This window comes from Balaenoptera ricei, chromosome 14, assembly GCF_028023285.1.
Source record: "Balaenoptera ricei isolate mBalRic1 chromosome 14, mBalRic1.hap2, whole genome shotgun sequence".
In the NCBI taxonomy this organism is placed as follows: Eukaryota; Metazoa; Chordata; class Mammalia; order Artiodactyla; family Balaenopteridae; genus Balaenoptera; species Balaenoptera ricei.
The window spans coordinates 27127327-27153032 of NC_082652.1; the positions used below are offsets into that span (position 1 = coordinate 27127327).

The 25706-nt window shown below is 54.2% G+C and overlaps 2 protein-coding genes and 1 non-coding gene across 3 annotated transcripts; 2 read left to right on the plus strand and 1 right to left on the minus strand.

Moving 5' to 3' along the window:
- Positions 1 to 313: 313 nt before the first annotated feature.
- P2RX6 (purinergic receptor P2X 6) lies at positions 314 to 10418 on the plus strand. The gene is made up of 12 exons (XM_059894013.1): positions 314 to 465; positions 1132 to 1282; positions 3308 to 3379; positions 6250 to 6325; positions 6516 to 6609; positions 6702 to 6782; positions 6860 to 7001; positions 7090 to 7199; positions 8561 to 8654; positions 8724 to 8789; positions 8958 to 9035; positions 9124 to 10418. Exons 1-12 carry the CDS (start codon positions 332 to 334, stop codon positions 9205 to 9207), a joined length of 1182 nt encoding a protein of 393 aa, XP_059749996.1. The 5' UTR covers positions 314 to 331; the 3' UTR covers positions 9208 to 10418.
- Positions 10419 to 11373: 955 nt separating this feature from the next.
- On the minus strand, positions 11374 to 14312 carry SLC7A4 (solute carrier family 7 member 4). The gene is made up of 4 exons (XM_059894449.1): positions 13316 to 14312; positions 12263 to 12903; positions 11899 to 12007; positions 11374 to 11795 (listed from the first exon to the last, which is right to left on the minus strand). Exons 1-4 carry the CDS (start codon positions 14295 to 14297, stop codon positions 11623 to 11625), a joined length of 1905 nt encoding a protein of 634 aa, XP_059750432.1. The 5' UTR covers positions 14298 to 14312; the 3' UTR covers positions 11374 to 11622.
- Positions 14313 to 24063: 9751 nt separating this feature from the next.
- TRNAG-CCC (transfer RNA glycine (anticodon CCC)) lies at positions 24064 to 24136 on the plus strand. Its single transcript has one exon. It is a non-coding gene; the product is annotated as a tRNA-Gly (tRNA).
- The last annotated feature ends 1570 nt before the right edge of the window (positions 24137 to 25706 follow it).

Here is a 25706-nt window from a genome sequence, read left to right on the forward strand (position 1 = left end):
TTGTCCTCCTCTGGGCTCCTGCTGGCCCATGCCGCCCTCTCACAATACCTACCCCACCTGTCATCACCCCAAGGAGGTGAGGCCAGAGGACAGTGGACAAAGACTGCTCCTCTCTGCGTGCCCGGGGCCCAGCAGAGGGAGTCTGAAGCGGACAGGAGGCCCAGGGCAACTGGGGGTTGGGCCTGGGAGGTGGAGGCTGAATCCTGTCCGGAGTGTCCCTTTAATAGCTGCTGGCCTGGCCCGGCTTGGCGCCTGCTTTACCTCCCGTCCAGCTGTGGCTGCAGTTGCTGTGCTGACTCACGCGCCCCAGCCGCTGACAGGATCTGGGAGCATGGGCTCCCCAGGGGCCGTGGTGGGCTGGGGGCTTCTGGATTACAAAACGGAAAAATACGTGAAGACCCGGAACTGGCGGGTGGGCGCCTTGCAGAGGTTGCTGCAGCTGGGGGTCATGGTCTACGTGGTGGGGTAAGAGAACGGCTCCTGGGCGTGCTAGCCGGAGGGATCACGGCTGGTCCTGCTGGGCTGAGGGATGAGGGTCTGACTCTTCAGGGGCTGGGCTGGTGGTCGTGGAGCAGGGCAGGAGGTGGGCAGAAGGAAGGCTCTCCATCTGTCTAGAGGCCAGTGGGGTGTAAGAGCAGGATGTGTGCTTGGGTGCCCACCTGCATCCTTTCCTGTGCCTTGTTCCCAGCCCCATGTTGGGCTTGGGCACAGAGCAGGATGGGCCCCCATCCCTGCGCAGGAGGCCCCTGGCCGGCAGGAGGTAGTCCCTGACACTTGTGAGAGCTGAAGCACTAAGGCCCCCAGTAGAGACCACCAGTTTAAGCTGGGTCGGGGTAGTCTTTAAAGAGGAAGCTGGATCTAGGCGGGGCAGGGGGAGGGGATTGGCTGATGAAGGAGGTGGTGGTGGGCATCTCCAAGCCCATGGGTGCCTGGTGAGGGTACTGGCTCTCCTATGCATGGCCGGAGCCTCTGGCCTGTGCAGGGTGTTTGGTGTGGGAAATGAGGTGGGGAGGAGGTGGGGCCCCCGAATGCTGGCCTGGGAGCCTGGAGGGTATGGGGGGAGAGACTGAGCAGGTGGTCCCAGATCTGCTGTGTGCCGGGGACATACCATACCGCCTGTTGCCTCCTCAGGTGGGCCCTCCTCGCCAAAAAAGGCTACCAGGAGCAGGACCTGGACCCCCAGATTTCTGTCATCACCAAACTCAAAGGGGTTTCTGTAACCCAGATCAAGGAGCTGGGGAACCGGCTGTGGGATGTGGCTGACTTCGTGAAGCCGCCACAGGTGGGTGACTTGGTGCTGCTGCCAGGTACTGGCACCTCTGATACCACCCCTGCACCAAGTGTGTGCGAGAGAGGCATGTGATGCCAGAGGGGGTGCTGATGCTGTCAGAGGGCCACGCTCGGGAAGGGCCTTACAGAGGAGTGGTGTCTGGACAAGGCTTTCAGGGATGTGTAAGAGGTTTCCGTGTGGAGGAGGCGATGTGTCGGGAAGCCAGGCCAGAGGGATGCATTTACAAAGTCTGCATCTGGAATAGATAAAGAAGATGTGGTACATGTATACAATGGGATATTTCTCAGCCATAAAAAAGAATGAAATAATGCCATTTGCAGGTACATGGATGGACCTAAAGAGGATCATACTAAGTGAAGTAAGTCAGGCAGAGACAGACAAATACCATATGATACCACTTATGTATGGAATCTAAAGTATGACACAGATGAACTTACCTATGAAACAGAAACAGACTCACAGACATAGAGAACAGACTTGTGGTTGCCAAGGGGGAAGGTAGTGGGGGAGGGAGGGATGGATTGGGAGTTTGGAATTAGCAGATGCAAACTATTATATACAGGATGGATAAACAACAAGGTCCTACTGTATAGCACAGGGAACTATATTCAGTATCCTGTAATAAACCATAATGGAACAGAAAAAAATAAATTAAAAGTCTGCATCTGGAAAGGAGAGGAGTGTCTAGGAGCTCAAGGTTTGAGCTTGAGGGTGGGGTGGGAGGGGTGCAGGGTGCCAGGACCTGGAGCTTCCTGGACGCCTCCTCTCTGACCTGGAACACTGCTGTCGAGTGCTCCTCCTCTGCCCCTCCCATGCTGCATTTCCGGCAACTTATCCTTCCACCCAATTGTCCACAACCTCAGTTTCCTCCTCTGTCCTGCTGATGCCCAAATTCTAAATCCGGTGACCACCTGCCCTGAGCACAGCTGCCTCCTGGGTGCACACCCGCCACATCCAAAGAGAAATCATCTCCCTCTCCCAGTGTGGCCTTTTGTCATCCAATGACATCCACCAGTGCCGAGGCTGGACCTGCTGGATGCTTTACCATCCCTCCCTCCTGTTCATTCCATTTCTTAACAGCTTTCACGACTGCTCACGCCATCCCTGGATGGCTGAGGTCTTCTGGTGGGTCCCCATGCGGCAGCCAGGCTGAGCCTGCCAGCCCTTACCTTTGACCCTTAGGAAGCTTCCTTTCATGATGGTGGCCACCGAGCCCCTCTAGATCCTGACCACCACCGCACCCACTGCCTCTGCCTCTGCCCAGCCCTTGTCTCCCCTTCCTGGGCATGCATCCCCCACACCCGCTGAGCTCTCGTGTGCAGCACACAGGTGCCAGTCATTTTTTTTTTTTAATTAATTAATTAATGTATTTATTTATTTATTTTTGGCTGTGTTGGGTCTTCGTTTTCTGTGCGAGGGCTTTCTCTAGTTGTGGCAAGCGGGGGCCACTCTTCATCGCGGTGCGCAGGCCTCTCACTGTCGCGGCCTCTCTTGTTGCGGAGCACAGGCTCCAGACGCGCAGGCTCAGTAATTGTGGCTCATGGGCCCAGCCGCTCCGCGGCATGTGGGATCTTCCCAGACCAGGGCTCGAACCCGTGTCCCCTGCATTGGCAGGCAGATTCCCAACCACTGTGCCACCAGGGAAGCCCGGTGCCAGTCATCTTTTGTCCAGACAGAGCTTACGTCCGGCTCCCCTGGCCCCTGGCCATGCCTGCAGTGAGGGGCACACCTCCCCACTAGCCTGGATCTTCAGTGCCTGGAAGCAGGAGGCTCTTGGAAAATTCTGGTTGAGCAACTAAGTGAACGTGAGAGGCAGACATGGGCTCAGAAATGGCCAGCAGCCCAGCCAACCTCCCACCTCTGCCTCCCTTGCCTCACTGGAGAGCGTTTTCCTGGGGCTCAGGGCTGATGACCCGATGGGGCCAGGGCCCCTTCCCGCACAAGCCAAGCTGCTGGCTTCTGGCATCTCCCGATGGGAGCAGGGAGCAGAGACCAACCCTGACACTTGTCTTCTAGGGAGAAAACGTGTTCTTCTTGGTGACCAATTTCCTTGTGACGCCAGAACAAGTTCAGGGCAGATGCCCAGAGGTAAGACTGCCTGAGGGCTTCCCAGTGGGTCCCTAGTTCCAGAATCTCTTGCTGCTGTCCCCCGTGAGGTGTCCAGGCCCCTCCCCATCCTGATCTCTGGCACTCTGGGCACTCTGGAGGTTGTCAGGGTAACACCCAGAACGGGGCACAGTGCTCAGGTGGGCTCTTATAATAGCAAGAGGCAAGCTGGGGGACTTCCCTGGTGGTGCAGTGGTTAAGTATCCACCTGCCAATGCAGGGGACACGGGTTCGATCCTTGGTCCCACATGCTGTGGAGCAACTAAGTCCCTGCGCCACAACTACTGAGCCCACGCGCCACAACTGCTGAAGCCCACTTGCCTAGAGTCCATGCTCTGCAACAAGAGAAGCCACCACAATGAGAAGCCCATGCCCCACAATGAAGAGTAGCCCCCGCGCGACACAACTAGAGAAAGCCAGCACGCAGCAACGAAGACCCAGTGCAGCCCCCCAGAAAAAAACAAACCAGGCAAGCCCTTTTCTACGCACAGCCTCTATTAACGTGTGCTGGGCAGCTTCCATTTTTGTGCACAAACAACACACTCCTGCTTATGCTGTGCTCAGTGTCCCTTATGGTCTCTGGGTACTTTTCACTACAACTGTGGTCAAGCCCGTCTCCTGCCATCTTCAGATCCATTTCTTATCCAGAAATGCAGATCCTCCCCCTGAAATCTCACCTTTTCCCCTTGCCTAGGGATGTCCCAGGGATCCAGCCTCTGTCACAGAGCCCACTGACTCTTCTCTCCAGCTGTGGATTTTTTTCCAATTTTTAAAATTGTGATAACATGCATGTAACATAGAATTTACCATCTTAACCATTTTTAAGTGTACAGTTTCCTAGCTGTGGATTTTGTTTGAACAGTCAGGAACCAGGACATAGCCTTGGAAGCCTACCTCCATGGTGACATCTTTCTTTAATCGAGGCTAAAAGTTAATCGCTTGCTGGGCTGGAGAGTAACTGTGTGGTCCCTGCCCCTAAGTCCTGGTTGTTGGTCCCACCACAGTTGCTGGGGATGTCACATGTCCCTGGTCGGCCCCATCCTCAGAGGAGGTGATGTGTGTGCACTGGGCAAACGCACGATGTCCTTCCCTTTCCAAATGCTCAGATGACGCCTATTTATTGTTCAGTGTGTGGACTGTCCTGAAATTTTTCTGGGGCCATGGTTCTGCATTTTCTGGAATCCATGGGATTCCTCTTTGCCCTGTGTCCCGGCTTCTGGCTTGTCCCATGAAACTGACCACCAGATCTGACCACCCGGCTTCCTGAGAGCAGCTCCTCTGAGGGTCCTGGTCATCTGGTCCCTCCCAGCACACCCACTGTGCTTCCTGTAGTGTTAGAGCTTCAGAAACCTGCTGAGCCTCCCCCGGGGCTGCAGAAGTCCAGCCCGCATACGCCAAGGAGCTTCTGCACAGACGGCCCAGCCACAATGCCAGGTCCTGTGACAGGGGCAGAGGCTGCAGCTGGGAGCCCCAGGGAGGCACCTCCCCTGCCAGCCCAGGGCCTCAGGAAGGGTTTCCCACTGGACTCAGAGGCTCAGTCAGGATCTTGAGGCTGTCCAGGCAGAGGGGGCTGCGTGGGCAAAGGCCCCTGCTGTATGGGGTGAGGCACCTCTGGGGTCACCTGCTGCTCAGTGGGGTTGGAGCCTCTATTTGGACTGGAGTGGGAAGGGTGGAGCCCAAGATATCAGGGCCCCAAGAGCCCTGCTGTGGAGCTGAGCTTGATCACAGGAGCATGGGGGGCGCAGAGGGGCTCAGGGGAGGGGCGCTTCATCTTCTGTGCCTTGGGAGGGACGATTCGGGCTGCTGGATGGAGGAGGATGAGGCTGAGATGGGGACCCATGTTGGTCACCATGGGGTCTGGACAAAGGAGATGGTGGCCCAGCCAGGGTGGAGAAGAGGGGCAGATTCAGGACGCAGGTAGGGACAGCAAGGCAGAGCAGGTGGCTCCACACTGTCCTCTGCCCTCTAATCACATTTGCTCAGAGCCCCTGAGCCCTTCTTACCACCGGATGCTGTGTCCCCCCTGCTGCCCCTGGCAGCAGCGTCAAGCCTCAGCCGGGACAGAACTACAGAACTGCGTCCGTGAGGCTGTGCCTTCCTTTCGGGGCCTGGGACCCCCGGAAAGCTCACCACCTTCCCCTCTTGGCTGATCCCCAGAACTCTGTCGCTGTGTGCAGGCACCTATGTCCCTGTTTTACAGAAGAACCAGCTGGAAAGAGAGGAGCCTGTGTACTTCCCAGGCCCCTCCCACCAGGGCCGCCCCCTTGGTCGGCCCCCAGCGCCTCCGCCTGGGCATGAACTCACCTTCCCCACCGTCCTGCCATCTTCCCTGTTCTGTCCTCTGAATTGGACCAGAGGAGCTGGGCCTGGATGAACCACTTCTTTTTTTTTTTTAATATTTATTTATTTATTTGGTTGTGTGGGGTCTTAGTTGCGGCAGGCGGTCTCCTTAGTTGCGGCTCGCCAGCTCCTTAGTTGAGACATTCCAACTCTTAGTTGCGGCATGTGGGATCTAGTTCCCTGACCAGGGATTGAACCTGGGCCCCCTGCATTGGGAGCGCAGAGTCTTATCCACTGCGCCACCAGGGAAGTCCCCCTGGATGAACCACTTCTGCCCCCTGCAGAAGTAGCAGGGCAGGAGTCTTGCTCGGCCTTGGAATACAGCAATCGCACCCCTACCCAGCCGGGGCTGTTCGCCCCCCCCCCCTTTCATTTGCACCCTCCAGCTTTCTCTTGTGCCCCCAAACTCAGGGATCCCTGAGGGGCTAAGGCAGGGAGGGGCGTGTCCCTGTGGACTGCAGGGCAGGTCACGGAGGAGGCATCCCTTGGCAAGTCTGCTCTCTCACCCCTAGCACCCCTCCATCCCGCTGGCTAGCTGCTGGGCCGACCAGGACTGTCCTGAAGGGGAGACAGGGACCCACAGCCACGGTAACCGGCCCCCCCAACCCCCACCTTGCAGTGCTTCCACTGGAGTGGGGGCTCTGGGGGCCTGGTGGGACCCTGGGTGGCTCACCAGTGCACGTGGTGCCTCTGCATCTCTCTGTCAACGGCCCCCTCCCCACCCCTCCCCAGGCCCCATGGAGATTTGAGGGCCTGGAGTTTGTCTTGCATTTTCAAGGCATAAAAACGGGCCAGTGCGTAGTGTTCAACGGGACCCACAGGACCTGTGAGATCCGGGGCTGGTGCCCAGTGGAGAGTGGTGCTGTGCCCGTGTAAGTCTCCCCTCCATCCTCCACCCCTGCTCCAGGACCACAGAGCCTGCCACTCACCTCCCCCCCCCCCGCCCCCACCCCCCGCCCCGCAGGAAGCCCCTGCTGGTCCAGGCCGAGAACTTCACGCTGTTCATCAAAAACACCGTCACCTTCAGCAAGTTTAACTTCTCCAAGTAAGGTGGGGGGGTCCTGGCTGGCCGAAGACCCTCCGTGTCCCCTGCCTGGCCTGACCCCTGCCCGCCCCTCTCAGGTCCAATGCCTTGGACACCCAGGACCCAGCATATTTCAAGCGCTGCCGCTACGACCCGTGCTCCAGCCCCTCCTGCCCTGTGTTCCGTATCGGGGACCTCGTGGCCGCAGCTGGAGGGGTCTTTGAGGACCTGGCGCTGCTGGTGGGTCTGTGGAGGGGGCAGGGTTCTGGGAGGGCTGGGAGAGGGCCCTGGGCCCCAAGCCGGTGGAGCAGTGCTGTGCTGTGTGCAGGGCGGTGCCATGGGCGTCCACGTCCACTGGAACTGCGACCTGGACTCCAGGGGCTCTGACTGCTGGCCCCACTACTCTTTCCAGCTGCAGGAGTGGACCTACAACTTCAGGTGCAGCCCCCACTGCCCACCTGCTCCGAGCCAGGTTCTCGTCTGCCTGTCCTCCTGTGGCGGCCAGGGCAGACCACCCCTCCCAGAACTCTGGATGCCCGCTGTGTGTGGGAGGGGGGCCCAAGGGAAGGAGGTGGTCTCAGCTCCACGACCCCCAACACAGGTTCCATCCAGCCTCCCTCCTGAGCCCTACCCCCTCCACCCCACACCCCCTGCTGCTGCTGGGACCCCTCCCCCAGCCCCTCCTCCCCCATCCTGCCTCCAGCACCTCCCTCCACTGCACAGGGGGCTTTCTTTTTTACTTTTCCCTTAAGGTTTTATCAAAAAATTTACAAAAATCTATAGAAAAGTTCAAAGATTAGTACCGTGAACACCCATATAGCTGTCATCTGGGTTCACCAGGGTTTTTTGTTTTGTTTTGTTTTGACCATTTTGACACGTTTGCTTTCTCTCTCCTCTCTAGACTGAGCTGGATATATTTAGATAGATTTCTAACCAAACCATTTGAAAGTAACAAGCAGATGTCCGGCAGACACTCACCCCTCCCCAGGGTGTCCTGAGAATAAGGACCTTTCCCAAGTGACCGCTGTCCTGTTGTCACATTCAAGAAATTTAACATTGGCAGAATGAATCTAATATTTAAATGTCCCCAATTGTGCCAATAATAGTCCGAAATCTTTTTATTTTCCAATCCAGGGTGTACTCAAGGAACTTGCATTGCATTTATTCTCATGCCTTTGAGTCTCCCAAGCAGACCTTCCCCTGCTGCTGCCCAGTGGGATCCTATCTTTCTGCCACCTCATGTCCCCTCGTCACTTGCATGCACACACACGCGAGCACACGCGCGTGTGCGCTCGCGCACAGACACACACGAGCGGACCTTGCCTGGACTGGTTTCACTGACCTCCCCTGCCCTTTGCAGCTATGTGGAGCTGGCCCCCACCCATGCTGTGCTCCCCTTAGCTCTGTGCTCTCGCTGGTGCTGCTTTGTCTAGAACTCCTTCCTGATCCCTGGAAAACCAACCTGCGTGTCCCCCACTGCAGAAAGCCTTCCCTGGTTCTCAGGGGAGAGTGAGCTCCCCCCTCTGGACCCTCACAGCCCTGGGCCTGCCCCCCAGCTCCCCCCGCCCCAACTGCAGGTGTCTATTTAGAGACCTCTCTGCCCCATCCCCTCAGCAGGCAGGGAGCTCCTGAGAGGCGGGTCCTGCTTGCTCTTTCCCTGTATCCTCAGCAAACAACCCAGGACTCAGGTTAGGGCTGGGGGTTTGTGGAGTCAGTGGGTGAGTAAGATGGAGGCCTGGGAGGGCCAGCCTGGCCGGGAAGCAGGCAGAACAGGCCACCAGACTCTCTCCTGCCCCCAGGACGGCCACTCACTGGTGGGAGGCCTCGGGTGTGGAGGCCCGGAGTCTGCTAAAGCTCTACGGGATCCGTTTTGACATCCTCGTCACTGGGCGGGTAGGTGGGCAGGGGAGGGTGGGGGGGGGGGTGACAGGCACGGCTTAGAGGCTCACCCAGGTCTCTCAGGCAGGGAAGTTCGGGCTCATCCCCGCATTCATCACTCTGGGCACAGGAGCAGCTGGGCTGGGCGTGGTGAGTCTGGCTAAAGTGGGCTCCCTCTGGCTTCGGTGAACATGGGCCCAGGCCCATCCAATGGCACAGCCGAGCCCCGTGATGTTAGGTCTAGTTGCGGGGAGGTCTGGGGAGGTGGCGGGAGGGCGGGTTGGGGGCCGGGACACAGGTCAGTCCTGTCTCTCCCAGATCACCTTCCTCTGTGACCTGCTGCTGTTGTACGTGGATGGAGAAGCTCATTTCTACTGGAGGACCAAGTATGAGGAGGTAAGCTGCCGGCCTGCCTGGCCCCTGGGCTCTGCTACACTTCTGGGGAACGTCGGCCTGAGCCCTGACCTGCTGTCCTCATCTGCAGGCAAAAGCTCCAAAGGTGACTGCCAGCCCTGAGCAGACAAAACCGGCATCTGCACCCCTGTACCTGGCTGCCCAGGCTCCTTAGAGGGGGCCCAGCGCCTGTACCAACGGCCAGGGCTGCTACCAGGAGCTGGACACCAAAGCCTTGGCCCTGGCCCCCGCTTGCTGGCCCATTCCTGAGGCCTGTTCCCTGCTGTCGGGGGTCGGGGCTGGGAAGGGAGGGGCCTCGCCTTGGGAACCTCATGGATGGAGCCCCAGCAGGACCAGGGCAGGGAGTGGGAGAATTCCATCCTTAAACTCCCAGGCACACTGTCCCTACCCTGACTCTGGCCTCGGCAGGGTGCTGCCCAGGGAGCAGCAAAAGCCGCTATTGCACAGAGACCTGCAGCAGAACATGTCCCAGGGCTCTGGTCACAAGGGCTCCAGCTGTGTCTGGAGAACTCTCTCCCAGCTCTGTCACCAGGGCTTCCAGCAGCGGCCACTCACCAGTGGTCAGCACAGACCCTCCACTGGCCGTGCAGACTCCAGCCCTCTCCCCCGGCAGCACCCCCATTGTAGGTAGAGCCCCCACCCTCTCAGCGCTGTTCCAGGGTCTGTGCTGCCATAGTCTAGAGCAGGGTAGAAAGAGGTCTGACAAGAGGGCTGTCTCTGCTGCTCTGGTGCTGGGTGCCTGGGGCTCGTCCCCACCCAGTTTGGGGAGTCATCCATGGAATTCATATTGGGGCAGGCAGATGACCCAACCCACTAGGACCCGGCAATGGCGCATGCACCAGCCCTTCCCAGTGGTGGCCCTCAGACTGTGGAGGGCTGGGATTGGGAGAAGAGGATGGAGAAGCTGAGCCAGTGGTCACTGGGTCCTTTGGGACCGTCTGTGTGCTCCTTGGTGACACCCAGCCCAACCTCCTGGAACTTGTGGGGGTGGGGAGAATGTATATCTGGAATTCACTGCTACCCAAGGTCACACACCTAAGAACCAGCCCGAGGCAACTGCTCGAATGAGGCCCTGTCCTTCGCTTCGAGTGGAGCCCAGTGGCCAGAAGGAATGCCCCAAACAAATTCCAGAGGCCCCGGCAGGCTGGCCTGGATCTGGCTGTGACATCCTCACAGGGTCTGAGTCCTGCCCGCTGGAGAACTCCCCATGCGGCAGGGAGCCTACAGCTGGGAGGGAGGTACTGGCTGCAGGGGTCTGACCCTGTCTTGGCTCCAGGGCAGCGGCAGGGGTTTGGGAGTGCCCACCTGGGAGGCGAGGGGCTGCTTTCTCACGGGGCCCGGTGACCAGGCATGCTGGCCGCTTGCCGGGGCAGTGACATGGGCCAGCTGGGGAGGGCAGGGTTGGGGTTCAGGCTGGGCTAGCATCTGGAACCATCTGGCATCTGGAGCCTCAGCAAAGCCTTGGGGTCCCTGCTGCCTCTCAATCCCCAGAGCAGTGTCCCTGGGGAGGCAGGCCACAAAGGTCAGGGTGAGAGAACATGGCCCTGAGGTCTTTACCGGGGCGGGGTCCCATGTACGGGGCCCAAAGAAAGCTGATGTATGGCTTCAGGGTCCGGGAGTAAAGCCTGTCGACAGCAGCTTCCTGCATGCTTCTTACAGGCAGAGACAGGAGCTAGTGGTGCCTGTGGTGGGCGCAGCACCACCTGGGAGACCAGTGGGCAGTGCAGGGTGGGCCTGGGGACCCCACCCCAAGGACCAGGGGGGCTGGAAGGCACTTGGGGCAGGTTCAGGCTCTTGCGCACCCATCCCCTGGGGCAGCTGGAGAGCAGCACCAGGGTCTGAGCTTGGAAACAGCTGCTGCCTCAGTCTGCACACAGTGTGCACCCCAGCGTAGCCGCGCAGGCATGTGGATATGTGCTTGAAGCTGTGTGTGTGCCTGTGTGGGTGTGCCTCTGCCTCCCCAGGCAGGCCTCAGGCACATGCCATGCTCTGGAGAAACCACGGGGACCCCGAACTCTGCTGCCCTTTCTAGGTGGCCTCCTTGGGGCCCGGGCACTTCTGTCTGTACCCGTCCTCCAGAGGAGGGGAACCTGACACTGCCCCTCTGTACCTGGTGCATATGGGTGTATGTATAGTGTCTTCTGAGCAGGGCAGAGGGCACTGGCCTGAGTGTCCTCGACTCAGGGCTGTCCCAGGGCTGGCATCTCCCCCTTGCAGAACTTCTGCACCTTTGCTTTGCACTGGGGACAATCGCGTGGTTCCTGGGGACAGGTGAGGACTCAGTGCCACAAAGAACAATGGACACAACACAGGCCACATGGCTGGCTAAGCAGTTATTATCATGGATCCCTGAGGCTGGGGCTTCTTCCCCACCCGTCCTACCCCACCTGCCCAGGTTCCTGGAGTTGGTCATAAACTGGAAGGCACTGCGCAAAGAGTCCACCACACCAGCGCTGGCTACACCGGCTCCAAAGACTCGAAGCTCGGCCCCTGAACTACAGTCCAAAGGACCCCCTAGCATGGGCAGGCCCGCAAACCGGAGCTGCCTTGGATGGAGGGCAGGCAGCTCTCATGGACTGCTGGGCTCCTGGGCTGGCGCCTGGCTGGGGGGCTGCACGACCTGCACTGTCTCCTCCAGGCTGCCGCTAGGGAAAACCACATAGCGTGTGATGGTCACCCCCGGCAGCTCCCGCTGGTTCTCCTTGCTGTGCCAGATGCCGTAGCCGAAATATACCAAGAGTCCTGCAGGGGTGGTGCGAGCATGAACGGCAGGTCCCAGCCCTGCTTGCCCTCCTCACCCTCCTTCTGCAGCCGGCCCAGGACACCAGCCTGGCTCCCCACTCACCGATCAGCAGCCAGATGGAGAAGCGCACCCAGGTCAGGTAGCTCAGCTTCAGCATGAGGCAGATGTTGAGGAGAATGCTCAGGGCTGGAATCAGGGGCACCATGGGGATCTGAAGGGGCAAGGGTAGGGCTGGGCTGGGCTGCAGGGGAGGCTGCTGGCCCAGGGCCCAACTGCTCTAGAGGCCTCAGAGCCTTTCTCTGCCTCTGGAGATTCTGGAGACCAGGGCCCGCTCGCGGACACAGGTGGATGTGCATGCTACCTCCCCAGCCTGTGAGCCGTGGTCATCTCGCTGCAGCGGAGGATGCGGGGGAGAAGGGAGCTGGTGGGCTGAGAGCAAGTGGGTGTTGGGAGTGGAGGGAGGTACCTGGAAGGTGTCCTGCTGGCGTTGCTGCTGGTGGGCTCCCAGGACAAGGAGACTGAGCAGAAACATGATGCCGCAGAGCAGAAGCAGCAGGATGTAGCCCCAGCGAGGGAGGTGCAGGGCTGAGTCCCCGAAGATCAGCACGCAGCCCAGGGTGATGGCTGAGGCCACCAGGACGCAGATCGCTGAAGCCACGGCCACTCCAGGGCTGCACCTATCCAGGAAGCCCAAGTAGGGCCTCAGGGCTGGCCGCAGCTGCCCAGGCTCGGGGGCTGGAACCTGCTCGGTGCCCACCAGCTCTATGTGGTCTGAGAAGGAGTTGTACTCCTTGGCCGCAGGGCGGGGGCTGGCTGGGCTTGGGGAACTGGACAGAGGGGCCTTCTGGAATCGCAGCACGATAATGCTGATGGCCACGAAGCTGTAGGCCAGCAGTGTGCCGATGGACAGGAACTGGACCAATGCCTCGAGGTCCAGCAGCAGCGCCACCAAAGCCGTGAGAACCCCGAACACCAGGATGCCTACCAGAGGCACCTGTGTCCGGGGGTGCACGTAGGCAAATGCCTGGAAGAAGAGCCCATCGGCGGCCATGGCGTAGATGATGCGGGGAAGGCAGAAGAGACCGTTGAGCAGGACAGTGGTCATGGCTGCAGCAGAGGGCGGGGGCTGGTCAGCACGGCACATAGGCACCCCAGGGGCCATGGCTGGGGCACCTCGGGAGCATGCGCATGAGTCTGTCTGGGTTCTCAGAGTGAGCCTGAGTGCCTGTGGGGCGCAGGATTGTCACTCCCCCAACCCAGGAGTGGGACACCTCAGTTTAGGTCACAGGCCATTGGGGAATCTGGTGAAGGCTGAGTACCTCTGTCCAAGAAAGAACACAGAAGCAAACGCCCAGACCGACATACCATGTAAAATGGGGAGCAGGGTGAGTAGGTCTCTGCTAACAAGCCTGGGTGGAGTCTAATAATTAGCCCTTTCCCACGTCCATTATACAACTGGTAAAACTGAGGCCCAGCTGGAGATGTGTTCCCCAGGAGGCCAGGGCAGGACCCCACTTACCGCAGATGGAGCCAGTCGCCACGAGGTAGCCAGCCCAGCTGTAGCCCCGCTGGTAGAAAGCATCAGCGAGTGCTGAATTAGGGTCCAGGCTGTGCCAGGGCACCATGAGGGTGAGCACAGTGGAGACCAGGATGTAGGCGCTGGCCGCGAGGCCAAGCGAGATGGCAATGGCCAGGGGCACAGCTCGCTTCGGGTTCCGGGCCTCCTCACTAGAGGCGGCAATGACGTCAAAGCCCACGAAGGCGTAGAAGCAGGTCGCGGTGCCGGACATGATACCGGAGAAGCCGAAGGGCGCAAAGCCACCCTCCTCCTTGCCCCAGTTGTGTGAGCGGGCAAGGACGAACCCCAGGATGATGATGAAGAGGATGACGACCATGCTGATGGCAGATAAGGTGTGGTTGAGCCAGGAGGAGACACGGGCTCCGCAGGAGACGAAGGTGGAGGCCAAAAGTAGGATGCCGGCAGCCAGGAAGTCAGGATATCTGGCCAGGAGGGGCACCTGCCAGATGCCCACATGGGCCTCGGTGAAGTTGCGGATGTGGTGGTCGAACATGGCGTCCAGGTAGCCGCTCCAGGCGCGGGCCACAGCAGCACCAGCTATGACGTACTCGAGCACCAGGTTCCAGCCGATGAGGAAGGCCCACAGCTCGCCCATGGACACGTAGGTGAACAGGTAGGCAGAGCCTGTGCGGGGCACGCGTGCCCCAAACTCCGCGTAACACAGGGCCGCCAGCAGGGAGGCCATGGCGGCCACAGTGAAGGACACGATCACGGCCGGGCCGGTTATTTCCTTGGCCACAGTGCCGGTGAGCACATAGAGGCCTGAGCCCACCATGGCCCCCACTCCCAGCAGGGTTAGGTCCAGTGCAGACAGGCAGCGCTGCAGCGATGTCTCCATGGTGGCCTCCTCCAGCGGCTTCAGCCGTTTCAGCTTCTGGCAGAAGCGCGCCAGGCCGGCAGTGCTGGGCAGTCCTGAAGCCATTGCAGGCAGCTGAGAGGAGCACCAAGCTGGCTGCTGGCACCTACCAGGGCCAGAGGGGAGTGACAGGCTGCCCAGCCTTCCGTCCTCCCTCTGATCCCACCCAGGGGTAGTGAGCGTGCTTAACACTGGCTTGCTGGAGGGCAGGGCTGGGACAGGGGTGGGTGGGAGGCCCTCTCTGCCTCAGGGGCTCCATGGTGGAGCCGAATCTGGGCCTGTTGGTGGGGGTGGGGGTGGACCCTGAGGGTGAGGAGGGGGCAGCCCCAGGGAGCATGGCTGGGAGCCAAGCCTCTGTGATCTGGGATCCCAGAGCGAGGTGGAAACCCGAGGCTTTCCGGGAGCTGGGCCAGGCCTCCAGGACGCGGAACAGGAGCAGAGCTGCAGCCCTGGGCGTAGCCCAGGCGGCCACCTGGCCCCAGACATTGCGGTTCCCCCCTTCCCCGCCCCACCGGACTGGAGGAACAGCGCACCTGACGCGAGCTGGGGCGCCCTGGGTGTGGCGCCGGATCCCCGGGCTTGGCGCTGCACTGCCGGCCCCAACATGCCGCCGCCGCCCCTGGAGCCAGTTTCGCCTCACCCTGTCCCCAGGTACCTGAACCTTCGCCTCCTCCTGGGCCTGAATCTGTTTCCGCAGGACTCTGCAACCCACCTACCGTCGCCACTGCCACTGCCGTCGCTGTCGCTGCCGCTCTGCGCGCTGAGCCTGCCCCGCCTGCGGGTGAGGTCTGCGCACAGAGCCCGCCCCAACCCCCAGGGCGCCAGACCCAGCACCAGGCCCCACCTCGCTGTCACAAACACCCAGTAGCCCACCCCCTCTTAACTCACCAGGTCCTAGGGATGCCCTATCACTGTGTCTGCTTCACAGATAAGGAAGCCCAGGCCACCAGAGTGGCCTCGAAGCCAGGTGCAAGTTAAGGTCCAGGTCTGGGGGTGGGGGTCTGGAGCCCACCCGCGTTCCACTGGGGCAGACACCCTCCTTGATCCCTCCTCCCCACATGTGCACTCCACCCCACTGGGCACCATCCAGCCACCCCCAACTCTGGGGGTGTGGGGGCGCAGGAGTCAGGCAGGCCCTGGTAAGCTGAGGGTAGAGGTCTGGCTGAGTGGCCCTGGACAGTCCTGACCTCCCCCGCACAGTGGGATGGCAGGGAGCCACCTCACACATTGACGAAAGAGTGCTTGGCTTAGGAATGTCCTGTGAATTGGCAGAATGCACGCTGGCTGTTCTGAGCTTCTTGTTCCAGACAATGTCTCCAAAAGAGGAAGCAGTCTCCTGGAGACAACGCACAGCCCTCTAGCCCAGGATGCCCCTCGGGCCCCTCCTAGCCAAGGAGCACCTGCATCAGGCCAGGAGGACCCTGGGGGACCCCACAGCAGCCCCCCACTCATGGATGTCAGTGAGAGGCACGGTGTACTGAGCACCTACACCATGCCTGGCCCTACATCATGGACAGTCCCCGCGTCCCATCACATGACAAGGCATGTTTATTCCTGGGACTGAGGGGTCTTTGTCCTGCTCTTGCCACTTCTTTGAAAATGAAAAGGTGGGTGTGACAGGGTGTTTACTTGTTCACAGCAGAATGATGACAATCCATCCAAGCAAACCAAAACCAAAATGGATAGCCTTTTCTCCCAGAACTTTGTACGTGTTTTCAGGTTTATATGTGGTTTGTGGAATAGGATTTTAAGGGCACCTGCCACCTATCTGGTTCAGTGGGCTTGTGACAGGATGGTGGACTCCCTGGTAAGATGGTGCCACTTGGAGCACTCTGCCTTAGCCAGCCCCCTTGCTTCCTTCTGTTATTTGGCTGATAATGTCTTGAGGAGCTTTTCAGATGGGGTCCCACTTCCTGCAGGGAAGATGTCCCCCTCGCTTTTCTCCCATGTGGCCTCAACAGAACTGAGCAGGTGTTCCTTGTTCTGAAATGCCTCCACAAAAATCCAGAAAAATGCATTTCAAACCAAGAGGGTTGGGCAGTTTTGTAACAGGAGGTCCCGAGAGGCCTTACCGATGACCCCTTGAGAGGTGGTGTGCAGTGCTTCATGGCACTGACTTTGTATCTACCCAGAGAAACACTCTTACCATAGGCACTAACACCCAATGGATATTTGACGCCAAGCGCAATTGACGCAGTGAACTGTAAACTTCCAAGGGTATGGCTGGGACCCCTGTGAGCAAGGCAGTTACACAGAGGAGCACCAGGAGAATGCAGTGAAAATAAAGCACCAAAAAATAAAGGAAGAAGAAGGAGGGAACACTTCCCAACTCGTTCTACAAGGCCAGGACTATCCTGACACCAAACCCAACAAAGACATCACAAGAAAAGTACAGCTCAATATCCCTTAAGAATATAGATGGGGGGCTTCCCTGGTGGCACGATGGTTAAGAATCCGCCTGCCAATGCAGGGGACATGGGTTTGATCCCTGGCCCAGGAAGATCCCACATGCCGCGGAGCAGATAAGCCCGTGTGCCATAACTACTGAGCGTGTGCTCTAGAGCCGATGCTCTGCAACAAGAGAAGCTATGACAATGAGAAGCCCGCACACTGCACGAAGAGTAGCCCCCGCTTGCCTCAACTAGAGAAAGCCCGTGAGCAGTAACAAAGACCCAACACAGCCAAAAATAAAAATAAATAAATAAACTTATTAAAAAGAATATAGATGGGAATTCCCTGGCCATCCAGTGGTTAGGACTCTGTGCTTCCTGCAGGGGGCATGGGTTCGATCCCTGGTAGGGGAACTAAGGTTTCACATGCTGGGGGCTCGGTCAAAAAACAGAGAGAGAGAGAGAGAGAGAGAATATAGACACAGAATTTATCAACAAAATACTAGCAAATCGAATCCAGGAAAGTATAAAAAAGGAGCAAGTGAGATTTATCCCAGGAATGCAAAATTGATTTAACATATGAAAATCAATCAATGTAGGGACTTCCCTGGTGGCACAGTGGACAAGACTCCATGCTCCCAATGCAGGGAGCCTGGGTTCAATCCCTGGTCAGGGAACTAGATCCCACATGCATGCCGCAACTAAGAGTTCGCATGCCACAACTAGGGAGCCCGGGAGCCTCAACTAAGATCTGGTGCAACCAAATAAATAAATAAATAAATAAAATAAAATCAATCAATGTAATACACCATACTAATAAAGGACGAAAACCACATGATCATCGCAACAGACAGAAAAAATATTCAACAAACTAGGAATCGAAGGACTGTCCTCAACCTGATAAAGACCATCTATGAAAAACCTTCGGCTGCTATACTTAATGGTGAAAGACTGAAAGCGTCCCCTTCCCATCAGGAATATAAGGATGTACGCTCTCACTTGTATTGAATGTTGAATACCACTTGTATTCAACATTTTACTGGAGGTTCTAGCCATGGCAATTTGGTGAGAAAATGAAATAAAAGGAATCCAGATAGGAAGAAGGAAAACTGTCTCTAGTCACAGATGACATGACCCTATGTATAGAAAATCCTAAAGTATTCACACACACACAGATACTACAACTAATAAGCAAGTTTAGCAAAGGTACAGGATTGAAGATTGATATAAAAAAATCAATTTCAGGGACTTCCCTGGTGGCACAGTGGTTAAGAATCTGCCTGCCAGGGGCTTCCCTGGTGGCGCAGTGGTTGGGGATCTGCCTGCCAATGCAGGGGACACGGGTTCGAGCCCTGGTCTGGGAGGATCCCACATGCCACGGAGCAACTGGGCCCGTGAGCCACAATTACTGAGCCTGCGCGTCTGGAGCCTGTGCTCCGCCACAAGAGAGGCCGCGATGGTGAGAGGCCCGCGCACCGCGATGAAGAGTGGTCCCCACTTGCTGCAACTGGAGAAAGCCCTCGCACAGAAACGAAGACTCAACACAGTCATAAATAAATAAATAAATAAATAATAATAGCCTGGGAAGACTCCGTTGATGGATGTGCCATTAAAAAAAAAAAAAAAGAATCTGCCTGCCAATGCAGGAGACACGGGTTCGATCCCTGGTCTGGGAAGATCCCGCATGCCACAGAGCAACTAAGCCCGTGTGCCACAACTACTGAGCCTGTGCTCTAGAGCCCGCGAGCCACAACTACTGAGCCTGCATGCCACAACTACTGAAGCCTGCGTGCCTAGAGCCCATGCTCCTCAATGAGAGAAGCCACCGCAATGAGAAGCCGCGCACTGCAACGAAGAGTAGCCCCCGCTCACCGCAACCAGAGAAAGCCCGCGTACAGCAGCAAAGACTCAACACAACCATAAATAAATAAATAAATAAATAAATAAATAAATAAATAAATATCAATTACATTTCTATACACTAGCAATGAACTATTCAGAAATGAAATTAAGAAAACAATTCTGCTTACATAGCATCAAAAATAATAAATTTATTTTTAAACATACTTAGAATAAATTTAACAAAAGAAATGCAAGACTTGTACATGAAAATGTGCTAAACATCATTGAAAAAAATTAAAGAAGACCTAAACAAGCGGAAACACAACCCATGTTCATGGACTAGAAGACTTCATATGGTCAAGATGGCAGTATATTCCCCAGATTGGTCTGCATATTCAGTGCAATCCCTATCAAGATCCCAACTGCCTATTTTGCAGAAATTATCAAGCTGATCCTAAAGATCATATGGAGATGCAAGGGACCCAGAATAGCCAAAACAATTTTGAAAATGAACAAAGTTGGAGGACTCACACTTCCTTATTTCTAAACTGACTACAAAGCTACAGTAATCAAGACAGTGTGTTACAGGGACTTCCCTGGTGGCCCAGTGGCTAAGACTCCGCACTCCCAATGCAGGGGGCCTGGGTTCGATCCCTGGTCACGGAACTAGATCCCACATGCCGCAACTAAAGATTCTGCACGCCGGGACCAAAAGATCCCGCATGCCACAACGAAGATCCTGCACGCAGCAATGGAGATCCCATGTGTTGCAACTAAGACCCGGTGCAGCCAAATAAATAAATATTAAAACAAAAAAAGTGTGTTATTGAAATAAGGATAGACATACAGTTCAGTGAAATAGGATTGAGAGTCCAAAAATATGTCCAGTTAACTTTTTTTTAAATAAATTTATTTATTTTATTTACTTTTGGCTGCACTGGGTCTTTATTGCGGTGCGCGGGCTTCTCATTGCGGTGGCTTCTCATTGCAGAGCACAGGCTCTAGGCACGCAGGCTTCAGTAGTTGTGGCACCCAGGCTCAGTAGTTGTGGCTTGTGGGCTCTAGAGCACAGGCTCAGTAGTTGTGGCACACGGGCTTAGTTGCTCTGCGGCATGTGGGATCTTCCCGGACCAGGGCTCGAACCCGTGTCCCCTGCATTGGCAGGTGGATTCTTAACCACTGAGCCACCACGGAAGCCCCGTCCAGTTAACTTTTACAAATTTATAGCCAATTTAAATTTATGGCCAGTTTATGGCCTTTTGATTTAAAAAAATAGACTTTATTTTTTAGAGCAGTTTTACGTTTGCAGGAAAATTAAACAAAAGGTGGAGTTCCCACATACCCCCGCCCCTACACATGCACAGCCTCCTCCACTATCAACATCCTCTGCCAGATTGGTACACTGGGTGTAATCGATGAACCTACATTGACACATTATTATCACCTCCAGTCCACAGTTTACATCAGGGTTCACTCTCGGTCACGTACATGCTATGGGTTTTGAAGAATGTATAATGACACATATACACCATTACAGTATCATGCAGAATTGTTTCAGCACTGTAAAAATCCTCTGTGCATCACCTATTCATCCCTCCTTCCCCACTAACCTCTGGCAACCACTGATCTTTTTATTGGCTCCACAGTTTTGCCTTTTCCAGAATGTCATGCAGTTGGAATCATACAGTATGTAACCTTTTCAGATACGAGTGTATGAGTTTAAGGTTGTCTTATGTCCTTTTTTTTTTTTGGTCATATGTCTTTTCATGGCTTGATAGCTCATTTCTTTTTAGTGCTAATATTTCTTGTCTGGATGTACAACAGTTTATTTACCCATTCACCTACTGAAGGACATTTTTTTTTTTTTTTGGCCGTGCTGAGCGGCTTGTGGGATTTTAGTTCCCCAACCAGGGGTTGAACTGAGGCCCTCGGCAGTGAGAGTGTGGAGTCCTAACCACTGGACCACCAGGGAATTCCCCTGAAGGACATTTTGGTTGCTTCCAAGTTTGGTAAGTATGAATAAATCTGCTATAAACATCCATGTGCAGGTTTTTGTGCAGAAGTAAGTTTTCAACTCTTTTGGGTGAATACCAAGGAGTGTGATTACTGAATCATATGATAAGAATATGTTTAGTTTTGTGAAAAATCACCAAACTGTCTTCCAAGGTAGCCCACCAGAATGTTCTGTGTTCCCACCAGCACTGACTGAGAGTTCCTGTTGCTCCACATCCTCACCAGCATTTGTTGTTGTCAATGTATTGGATTTTGGCCATTCTAATAGGTGTGTTGTGGTATCTCACTGTTGTTTTGTTTTTTTTGTTTTTTTTAAATTAATTAATTAATTTATTTACTTTTGGCTGTGTTGGGTCTTCATTTCTGTGCAAGGGCTTTCTCTAGTTGTGGCGAGTGGGGGTCACTCTTCATCGCGGTGCACGGGCCTCGCACTATCGCGGCCTCTTTTGTTGCAGAGCACAGGCTCCAGACGCGCAGGCTCAGTAGTTGTGGCTCACGGGCCTAGTTGCTCCGCGGCATGTGGGATCTTTCCAGACCAGGGCTCGAACCCGTGTCCCCTGCATTGGCAGGCAGATTCTCAACCACTGCGCCACCAGGGAAGCCCTCTCACTGTTGTTTTAATTTGCAATTCTCTAAGGACATATGATGTTGAACATCTTTTGATATTCTTATTTGCCATTTGTATATCTTCTTTGGTGAGGTGTCTGTTCAGTTCTTTTGCCCATTTTTTTTTTTCTTTTGCCCATTTTTAATTGGGCTGTTGGTTTTCTTTTCTTTTTTTTTTAACTTATTTATTTTATTTTTGGCTATGTTGGGTCTTCGTTGCTGTGCACGGGCTTTTCTCTGGTTGCGGTGAACAGGGGCTACTCTTCGTTGCGGTGTACAGTCTTCTCATTGCGGTGGCTTCTCTTGTTGCGGAGCACAGGCTCTAGGCACGGGGGCTTCAGTAGTTGTGGCACACAGGCTCTAGAGTGCAGGCTCAGTAATTTTGGTGCACAGGCTTAGTTGCTCCGTGTCATGTGGGATCTTCCCGGACCAGGGCTTGAATCCGTGTCCCCTGCATTGGCAGGAGGATTCTTAACCACTGTGCCACCAAGGAAGCCCTGGTTTTCTTATTGTTGAGTTTTAAGTGTTCTTTGTATATTTTGGGTAACAGTCGTTTATCAGATACGTCTTTTGCAGATATTTTCTCCTAGTCTGTGGCTTGTCTTCTTATTCTCCTGATGGCCAGTCAATTTTTGACAAGAGTGCCAAAACGACTCAATGGGGCAAAGAATAGTCTGGAACAACAGGGTATCCTCATGCAAATAAATGAATGAAGTTGGACCCCTACCTCACATGACATACAAAAATTAACTCAAAATTGACCGAAGACCTAAATATAAGAGCTGAAACTATAAAAATGCTGTTGTGACTTTGTTAAATTAACATTTGTTAAGTGGAGCCCTGAGGGTGTTGGGTGAGGAATCTCTGATCCACAAAAGACCAGGAAGGAATTGAGAGAGAAATTTGTTACAGGTTCTGGAAGAAGTACACCACACACTGTGAGGGGCCACACCAGGAGGCTAAGGCATAGTGCAGGCAGAAAGCATGGCAGGACCTGGGGGACAGGCTTTTATTAGGGTCTGCAGGTAGAGTGCTTTGGGGTTTCCGGCTGAGTTTGGATTGGTCAGTTCAAAGCAAAAAGAGTGGGGTTCTGGCAAGCTTATCTGAGGATCACACAAGGGGCCATTCCTGGGAGGTGGGAGAGAATGCTTATCAGGAGGACAGTTGAGGAATTCATATCAGGAACTTACATTATTTACCTGTGAGTCTGTAGGCTGTTATCTAGGGCATGCACTCTTGGGAGGGGTTATTATCAGTTCAAGACCCCCGCAGGCTGCCTGGCCACACAAAATGGGTCCCGAGACAATGTTATCTAGTAGTTTAGCTAAACTCTAAACAAACTCTTACAAGAAAACATAGGAGTAACTCTTTATGACTGTGGATTAGGCAATGGTTTTGTAGGCAGATAGGGTAGGAGGTCCCTGAAGGAAGAGAACCAGACATAATTTCTTGACATAACCAGACTAACTGGAACCTAAGGAATGACGGTGTTGACTTTTTCTGACCCTCATGATCCAATCAGCTAGAGCCTGGACTCTGTCAACCTTTGCCACAATTCTAGGCTGAATTCTCCTCTGCTCAAGCCCCTTCATGAACATGTATGCACCCTCAGCTTAAGTCATCCTCAATTTTGCTGGTCAGAGAGACTCTGCTTTGGGAAGTAACCCTGGTGTTCTCCTTACTTGCTGCAAGTAATAAATCCTTCCTTCTCCAGCTCTTTGACTTGGTGTTGTCTTTTGTTAGATACCCACCAAGGGGGAAATGCAGTTTTCAGGTAACGGTTTCACAAACATGACACCAAAAGTTCAAGCAACCTAAGAAAAATATAGATGAATTGGAATTCGTCAAAATTAAAAACTGGGGACTTCTCTGGCGGTCCAGCTGAGACTCAGCGCTTCCACTGCAGGGGGCACAGGTTTGATCCCTGGTTGGGGAACTAAGATCCTGCATGCTGCACGGTGTGGCCAAAAAAATAAATAAATAAAAACAAAATTAAAAACTTTTGTGTTCAATGGATACCACCAAGAAAGTTAAAAGAGGGAATTCCCTGGTGGTCCAGTGGTTAGGACTCGGCGCTTTTACTGCTGTGGCCAGGGTTCAGTCCCTGGTCAGGGAACTAAGATCCTGAAAGCTGTGTGGCTCAGCCAAAAAAAAAAAAAAAGGAAAAGATTAAAATCCACAGAACAGGAAAAATTTTGCAAATCATATATCTGATAAGGGGATTGTATCTAGAATATATAAAGAACTCTCACAACTCAACAACAAAATGATAGATAGCCCAATTTAAAAATGCACGAAGGATCTGAATAGACATTTCTTCAAAGAAGACATACAAATGTCCAATAAGCACATGGAAAGATTCTTAACATCAGTAGTCTTTAGGGAAATGCAAACCAAAACCACAGTGCGATGCACCCCCTAGGATGGCTGTTGTCAAAAAGTCAGATAATAATAAGTGTTGAAGACAATATGGAATAACTGGAACCCTCGTACACTGCTGGTGGGAATGGTAAGTTGGTGCAGCTGCTTTGGAAAACCACTGGCCAGTGGTTAAGGCTCCGCGTTTCCAATGCAGGGGGCACGGGTCGGGGTAGGATCCCACGTGTCCCGCAGTGCAGCCAAAAAAAAAAAAAAAAGAATAAAGTGGTGATACCATACAGATAAATCTTGAAAACATTATGCTAAGTGAAAGCCAGTTACAAAAGACCACATGTTGTCTGATTTTATTTGTATGAATAGGCAAATCTATAGAGACAAAGAGTAGATTAATGGTTTCCAGAGGGTTGGGGGTTGGGGGATGGGAAGTGACTGCTAACAGGTACAGGTTTTCTTTCTGGGGTGATTAAATGTTCTGAAATTAGACAGTGGTGATGGTTGCACAATTACGTGGATACAAAAAAAACACAGAACTGTACATTTTAAGCTGGTGAGTATTATGGTATGTGAATCAAGTTGTCATAAAAATAAAAGATTAAGGGACTTCCCTGGTGGTCCAGTGGTTAAGACTCTGCACTCCCAATGCAGGGGGCCCAGGTTCGATCCCTGGTCAGGGAGCTAGATCCCGCATGCCGCAACTAAGGATCCTGCGTGCCGCAGTGAAGATCCCGTGTGCCACAACCAAGACCTGGTGCAGCCAAATAAATAAATTAAAAAAATAAATATTTTAAAACTAAATAAATAAAAGATAAAGCACCAAACTGTTTGCAAGAAAGAATTCCAGGGACAGGAAGGGCTGAGTGGCCAGAGAGAGATGAAGCCTCTGGTTGCTCTGGTTGGTACACAGAGGAACAGACTAAGAAGTTGGGAGACCATTGTTTTCCCCTAAACTGGCCCCTTCTGCATTGCTTGATTTAGGTAAAGGCATTACTCTCCCACCTACTCTTAGTCACTGAGACTACATACCACATGTGACCCAGATGTCCCTACGTCCTTTTGCCTCCTGGAGCTCCCCTTTCTGTTAGCATCCGAGTGATGTGGCTCAAATAGCTCCTTTATCTCAGGTATCCAGGCCCTCCCCAGCTTCCAGGAGCTTTTTGGCGGGGAAGGGGTTGGGGCAAAAGAAATCTTACATTTTTCCCATGTCATCGCTATCTTTTCCTCCACTTTTGTCTGTCTCCTGCAGCTTTTGTCCTCTCTTGTCTACATGCTGGCAGCCCCCTCCCCCAGTCTGCTATTCTCCCCAGGGCCAAATTTAGCCCAAATTCCACCGTTCAAAGTGCACCAGCATGTTGTCGCATATTACCTTTCCAAAATGACCCCCATTACTCCTCACCATGAACTGGTTTCCCAGCTCTTCCTTCTTCTTTTTTTTTTTCTTTTTGGCTGAGCCTCTCAGCTTGCGGATCTTAGTTCCCAGACCAGGGATAGAACCCATGTCCCCTGCAATGGAAGCATGGAGTCCTAGTCACTGGACCACCAGGTGGTGGTCTCTCTTCCTTCTTTATGTCCCCCGTCCCTGGCAATGGCAGTCATGCCTGTCCCCAACTGTTCCAGTCCTTACCAGGGGTGCATTCTCTCCCCCATTTCCTGTCAGCCCCTCTGCCCAAGGCTGGCCCTGGTTCCTTGCACCGATCCTGTTGGACCCCCCTGGGAAGAGGAGGGCTTCTGGTTTTTCCCTAGCTAGCTGCCCAACCCTTCTAACCCCCAGATAGCACTCTCTGAAATCTGCCAGAGCAAGGGAGGAGTGGAGCTGAAGTTAGTCCCACTGAATCCATGGTGGTGGTGTGTGTTGCTCAAACCCAGACCGTTTGATCTGCTACTATGAACATTACCCCAGGCCTCTGTTGACCTAGCAGTGGTAGGCAGGGTAAGAAACCTGCATTTTGCATCTACGTTTTTAAATTTGTTTACTTTAAATTAGTATATAATGTATGTCTATAAATTATTATAAATAATTTGTATTTATTTATATTCTCTTTATTTAACCCCTTTTTGGTCCTCCCTTCTCCACGAAGATTCCAGCTCATTCAGGTTGTGCTTAGAAGAGCCAAGAAGGGGCTCTTCTATGTGGTGTAAACACAGATTCTCCCATGGACCAGAAGCAGGAGTGGGGGGATCTTGGGAAGGTGGTGAACTGAGGATATCAGTCCCCCTTCCGGGAACCTGGGAATTTCTGTGTCCTTAC